Here is a 6,000-nt window from a genome sequence, read left to right as displayed (position 1 = left end):
ACCACTGAGAAACAAGTAAGATGGGATGAAAAAAAATATAGGTTTCATAATCAACAAAGATGGATTGTTACATCTATAAAGGCACAAAGAGTAAATCTGGCAAATTTCTTCATACGGTGTTAAACAAATGGCAACAACATTGGAGTTCTCTTTCTTGAAGGATAAAAGCTATGTAGTTTTACCCTTCAAATACACAAGTTCAAAGTTGATACACAGAAGACTATCACAAGAAGAGTCCGATTTGCATCATGGTCCCACAGCCAGGAACTCTCCAAGAACTGTGTGATACTAACATGTTAGTATGGACCAAAATGTCTGAGGAATGTTTCTGACATCTTGTTGAATTGGTGGCATGGAGCATTGAGGCAGTTCTACTGAGGCAGTACACCATTGTACTAACAGGTTGTAGCTGTAAGAGTGGCAGTTAACTGAATATCCTTATACTCTCAGGAATATCTAAATAAAAACTCACTGTAATAATGAAGGTAGTGAAGACTACAAAGATCAATCACCCAAAATCACAGCTGAGAAAAAGAGCCGGTAAGCCAACATTGTTAGAAAAAGAACTTGCCCTGGTTTTCTTCTTCTGATTATCTCCCAAGTGTTGATCTCTTCTTTGATTCTTCATGTTTTTCGTACACCTGAGACAACTATAAATTACTTCTTGTTGCTAATCAATGTATGTTTACAAGCCTGAATTAGAAGTCTGCTGACCCCTGAGCGGTGGTAGTTCCCACCACTTGCAAAAACATTTGGGGTTTAACTCAAAGATGTTCCAGATCCAGGAAAGGCGGTTTAAATTTTGGACCTCCCACGTTCACTTAGTTGTTTGTCAATTGCATTGGTCCGACACACCTCAATAAATTTGTTAAACTGTTCTATAGATAAATAAGTGAAAAATGATCAACACTGTGCATTACAACGTCAAGACTTTGTGCCAGAAATTTCACCTATTACCTACTGTAAAGTCTTGGCGTACACAATGTTTATTCAAACAGCGCTTAAAAAGGATGGATTTTGGAAAGTGTGTAATGATGTTGCCCACAAAGTCTGGCAGGTCCTTAAACTCTTTCTGCTAGCTGCAGTGGTAATGCTCTCACTATCTTTTTAATGTTAAACATGAACGCAGTCAGCAGAAAGACAGAGGCACTGTGCAGAAAAATATGACATCGTAACGGGGAGGTGAAAGACGACAGCCAATGTGATGATAGTGGCTTGGCGTGGAGCAGAAGTGTATCAGGGGCCTCGCCTTTGAACCGTTGAGCCAGCTAATTGAAACAGCATTGCTGGAGCATTGGCTTCGAGATCTGGATCACATTGAGCCTTCGCTTTTATTCAATTTGGTCTCATCACAGGGATGCAGCCCGTGCTTTTCTCTCCACATGGCAATAAGTCATGCCCCCGCCTTTTGCCCTCGACGTGTTGCCCAGCTGTGTCCCCCGGGGCCCCACAGTGCAGAGGCCCATGGAGCACACAGGGATTCAGACGAGGTCTTGAGAAAATGCAGCCTGCCTGCCACTGAGCCCCTTATGGTACTTCTTTACGCCTCTCACCTTGGACTTGACCCTCCGTCTTCTCATGTCTCCTGAGCTCTTCTCTCAGGCACACACACTTCTTTACCCCCAGACTCAAGATTTAATGCTAAGAGCAGTGGTTGTCAGGAGGTTTGGACCGTGCACTTTCTAATTCAAACAAATGCTGTGCTGGGGTCAGAGAATTATCACAGAGCCACAAGGTGTTTCAGATCACCAGCAAGTGTCGAGTGTTAAGTTGATAGAGGGGAGAAAAAAAGGGAGAGGGGAAAGACATAATGTTCTCTACTATTGGCTGTTGCACTCTACTGGAAAGCCCTGGAAGCTTGGGGCATGGAAATAAAAAAATTTAATAAAGCGATAAATAAGCATACAGACCGATAAACATGCTGATCTCTTATCACTAACAGTGATCCCAGCAAGTTGAAGAAGATCTTGTGCTCCGTTGGAGGAACTTCACTTCTCATTTCACAGAAGGGTGGCCAACATTGCTACTGCAGCCATAATCAGTGTCGCAAAAACTCCAGTTGCTTGGTGGTGGAAATAATCATCCATGTACAATAAATAAAAAATACAGACACAGCAGATACATAGTGGTAGAATTTGAGGTTGATATTTCTTGAAGTTTAGTTTTTGGTTATATTGTTATGACCATATGTCCAATAGTTTGCTGAACCCCATCAGCCTTCAAAACAAACATGACCCATTCGAGACAAGGACTAGATTGCTGAAGGTGTGTTAGGATGCCTGGCTTCAAGACGTTAGTAGAATCTGCTTTAAGTCCTGTAAAGAAGTTGAGCCTAAATTGATTGGTCTTATTCATCTTGCAGATCTCTAATAATGTTCAATTGGATTGGGATCTGGGGAATCTGCAGGCCAAGTCAACACCTAAAACTTGTTGATACTCTCCTAAAAATCTCCCTGAATCATTTTTGCTTAGGCTTGGGCCACTGAAAGAGGCCACAGCCATCAAGTAAACTATTCATCATGGAGGGAAATACATAGTAAATATGTCTAATTTTATTCTGTCTGATGTGTAAAGGATTATGGGTTTCCTTTTAAACACCTGGCAGCCTTTTTTTATGAGGATCTTACAGGAAGATCAGGCATTGTCACAGTCACACCCTCTTTGTGTGATGTTTTCCTGGCTCCTTCCTGCTATTTCCCCAGTTAGATTCCAACAGCAGAGTCATAGTCTAATGCACTTTAGCATAGAATAAAGACAATTATTTTTGCAAACCAATGTCAAAGTAAATGTTCAATGACTACTAATTGTTCAATATTTGGATTAGTGGCAACAACCCCAACAAGAGGAATGGGTAGAGGCACATTTGAATTAATATATATTTTTAATTTATTTCAACAGTCTCATTAAATGAGACAATAGTTTGCATATTTTGAATACACAAATGTTATTTTGTGACAATATTTATATATATATTACCTGTGGAATCATGTGGAGGACTGCTGCTATATAAATCGGCTACTGAGCATGGTGAATCCAAGCAAAGCAATCTAAAGTTGAGTGGAAGGAAAAACTGTGGTAGGAAAAAATTGCAGGGGGCAACTGTTTTGAAACTGTAGTCTTTAGGGGATGTGAAGCAAAGCTTGGATTGAGATCGAGCTGTAGATGGAGGCTGCAGTCAGTAGCAGGTACCACCATGTATCCAGGATGTGGGCTACAGCTGCCATATTCCTCATGTTAATCAATTCCTTAACCCAAAGCAATGTCAGCAGTGTCATTAGCTAAAGAGAAAAAAAAAATCCTTAATCATCTATCTTATTTGTTACTTAACAGAAATAACACTCATACTGATCAGGAGTTATTTCGAGCACTCAACACAGTTTTGCCTTCCACTTAACTTTACAATTATTATCTTTGTATGCTTCTCCATTTGAACAGACAGCTTCTTTAGATGTGACCTTTTGTGGATTATCTACCTATTAGCCAAATTTCAGTGTTTGCAGCCTTGGGAGGATCGCAGCGCAAACTCCAGTCCAGAGCTCAGAGGAGATTCATAAAGTGCAAACTAAGGTTGAGGTCAGTGTTTCAAGAGCCATCACATGCAGATAGAACCAGGACATGAGCTGCAATTGTTACACACCTGCACTCAAGGCAATATTAAAAGCATGATCGACTGACCGGAAAATAAAGTGCTGTCTTTGTTGCTTGTGTACACTTTCTGTCCATACATTTTTCATAATCTTAACTTCACTTCAGCTAGTTTTGTTCAAAATGACCTTTTGAGGTTTTTCTTGATGTCAGTGCCTGTGGGACAACGGTCATGTCAAGCGTTTTGTTTGTGATTGTGTAACCTATGATGATGCCACAACATAAACCTTAAATCTTCTGAAGAGAAATCCTTTCCTTGACCTCATACAATATTAAAATTTGTATAATCTAGGCAGATTTTTTTTATCTGCCTAGATTTTAAAAAATTTATAAAAAAAAAACAGAAAAGGAAAAGTATGTCTATTACCAAAATGAACAGAAATGAATACTTGTAATGGACCAGACCTATGTATTGAACATCTGTAATGAATGGGGGTTACTTTTAAAAGAACTGCACATACTGATGTTTAAAAAAAAAGAAAAAAAAAGTAGAAAACAAATATTTAGATGCACCTGTAAATGTTTTGGAGCTGGAGGGCTGTAGAAATACAGAATAATCTGTAATCACCCGTCGACTATCCAAGGCTCTGTGAAAGATTCCACCTGTACTTTGGCTGCACGTAAAGTCCAGAGATTGTTCCACGCAGAGGAAAACTGGGATTTGGAGAGAATCACCGTGCGATTGAGGGAGGGACTTGAAACGTGCATAATATTCCTTCCTCTGCGGGACTCGCTGCGAGCAGGTACAGCATCTCTGCAGTCCGCTCAGCTGTCATTCTTGGCTGCCCAGCACTTCTGGCTTCGCAGGAAACTTTGCGCACTACAATCGGTAAGTGAGAAGTTTTGTACTGTTAAACTAAACGTGACTAACTGAATGAGGCTTTTGTCTGGGCGCGATAAAAAAGTGCTGCCTGTAAAGTTTCAGTTTCTCCCGACAGGAATTCTGATGTATTGATGTGAAGCGCTCCTTTTTTTTTATTTTTTTATTTTTGTAACTAAGGTGCTTTACTTTCTGCTTGTTTCTTATCTCCGTATATGTGTTTGTGTGTGCAAATGTCTTTTGTATATATATATATATATATATATATATATATATATATATATATATATATATATATATATATATGTGCGTGCGTGCGTGCGTGTGTGTGTGTGTGTCTGTATGAAGAATTACATATTAACTGCATTTTCTGTTCAACTTTTTTTCCCAATTATTTATAATGTCCCATATAGTTCGAGGTTATTGTTATGCACAACAAATCTACTGTAAATAACAAATCTTCTGGCGCATTTATTTGATTTGATTTTTTTTTTTTTTTTGAAGACTGCCTAGATTAAAAAAAAACTTATAAAAAATAATAAGGTGAATGGCAGAACTGATTTGAGTTTTATTCACTCAGTGTATGGGCATCCCTCCTCCCACCCCTCTCCTCTGAAACAAGCACATCTGACTCTTTTGGAGCTGCTGAACATCTGCACGCATTGAACACTGAACAGTCTGTCAGCAGCTGCCACACAGTCTAGAAATGCCAAATTGCTTAGCATATGAATGTGAGGAAGATGGGGACCTGTGTTGCAGAATGCTACTGCCCATATACACCGCTTCCCCTCTAGTGTACTAATCCTGCAGCTTCGCGTCTAGTTAAGTGAGAAGTAAAATGTCTGGGAGCGGGTTGAGGAGGAGCAGGAGGAGAGGAAAAGGGGAAGAGGAGGAGGAGGGGGAAGAGGAGGAGGAAGACGATTTGGGTTTGATGAAAGGAGATGATAGCATAATAGGAAAGGAAAGCTACAGAGGGAGAAGTGATGGGAATGTCAGATTTGTAGAGTATGGAATCATTTACATCATTTACTAAAATAAAGATCCAGTTATATACATATGTGTGTGTGTGCGTGTGTGCGTGTGTGTGTGTGTGTGTGTATTTTTTAAAAGCTTTTCTTTTTAAGCTTCTAGTAGCTGAGGTTGGAGCACGCTGAGACCTAGTTCTAATTTTTCCTCTCCCCCCCCTCCCTTCAAGCCCCACTCACAAACACAGCAAATTCTACACAATTGTACACACCAAGTGTAAACAATGTGTGACAGATAGCTCATCCCACCCTGCCTGGGCTGTTTGAATGTTGATCCATTCAGCAGGCCCTGCTTCTCCTGTCCGCAGCGTCCGGGATGAGTTACTACATGGATCCAGTTTCTTCCTACCCAGCTCTTCACCCCTGTGACCGTTTGGGCGCAACGGTAGGACCTCCGTCGTAAATTATCTCTGTGTTAGGGCTACCTACCACGCAGCTGGCTTGCAGTAAGAACGGTTGAAGTCTGTGTGTGTGTGCGTGTGTGTGTGTATGTGCATGTGCGTACGTATG

The 6,000-nt window shown here is 40.5% G+C and overlaps 1 protein-coding gene across 2 annotated transcripts in view; it reads left to right on the top strand.

Moving 5' to 3' along the window:
- Nucleotides 1-4,340: 4,340 nt before the first annotated feature.
- The window catches only part of ets1 (ETS proto-oncogene 1, transcription factor), a 40,994-nt gene continuing 39,334 nt past the window's right edge, over nucleotides 4,341-6,000 (top strand). The window contains exons 1-2 of one of the 2 annotated variants that reach the window (XM_008425963.3): nucleotides 4,341-4,474; nucleotides 5,774-5,875. In XM_008425963.3, coding sequence (XP_008424185.1) covers nucleotides 5,807-5,875 — 69 coding nt within the window. In that variant the 5' untranslated portion in view covers nucleotides 4,341-4,474; nucleotides 5,774-5,806. The remainder of the gene's footprint in view (nucleotides 4,475-5,773; nucleotides 5,876-6,000) is intronic. The other variant, XM_008425964.3, reaches the window with a different exon arrangement.

This window comes from Poecilia reticulata, chromosome 13 (genome assembly GCF_904066995.2).
Source record: "Poecilia reticulata chromosome 13, P_reticulata-male-v2, whole genome shotgun sequence".
NCBI lineage: Eukaryota > Metazoa > Chordata > Actinopteri > Cyprinodontiformes > Poeciliidae > Poecilia > Poecilia reticulata.
Note: the sequence above shows the minus strand (reverse complement) of the source record. Positions and strands in the feature narration are given on the sequence as shown.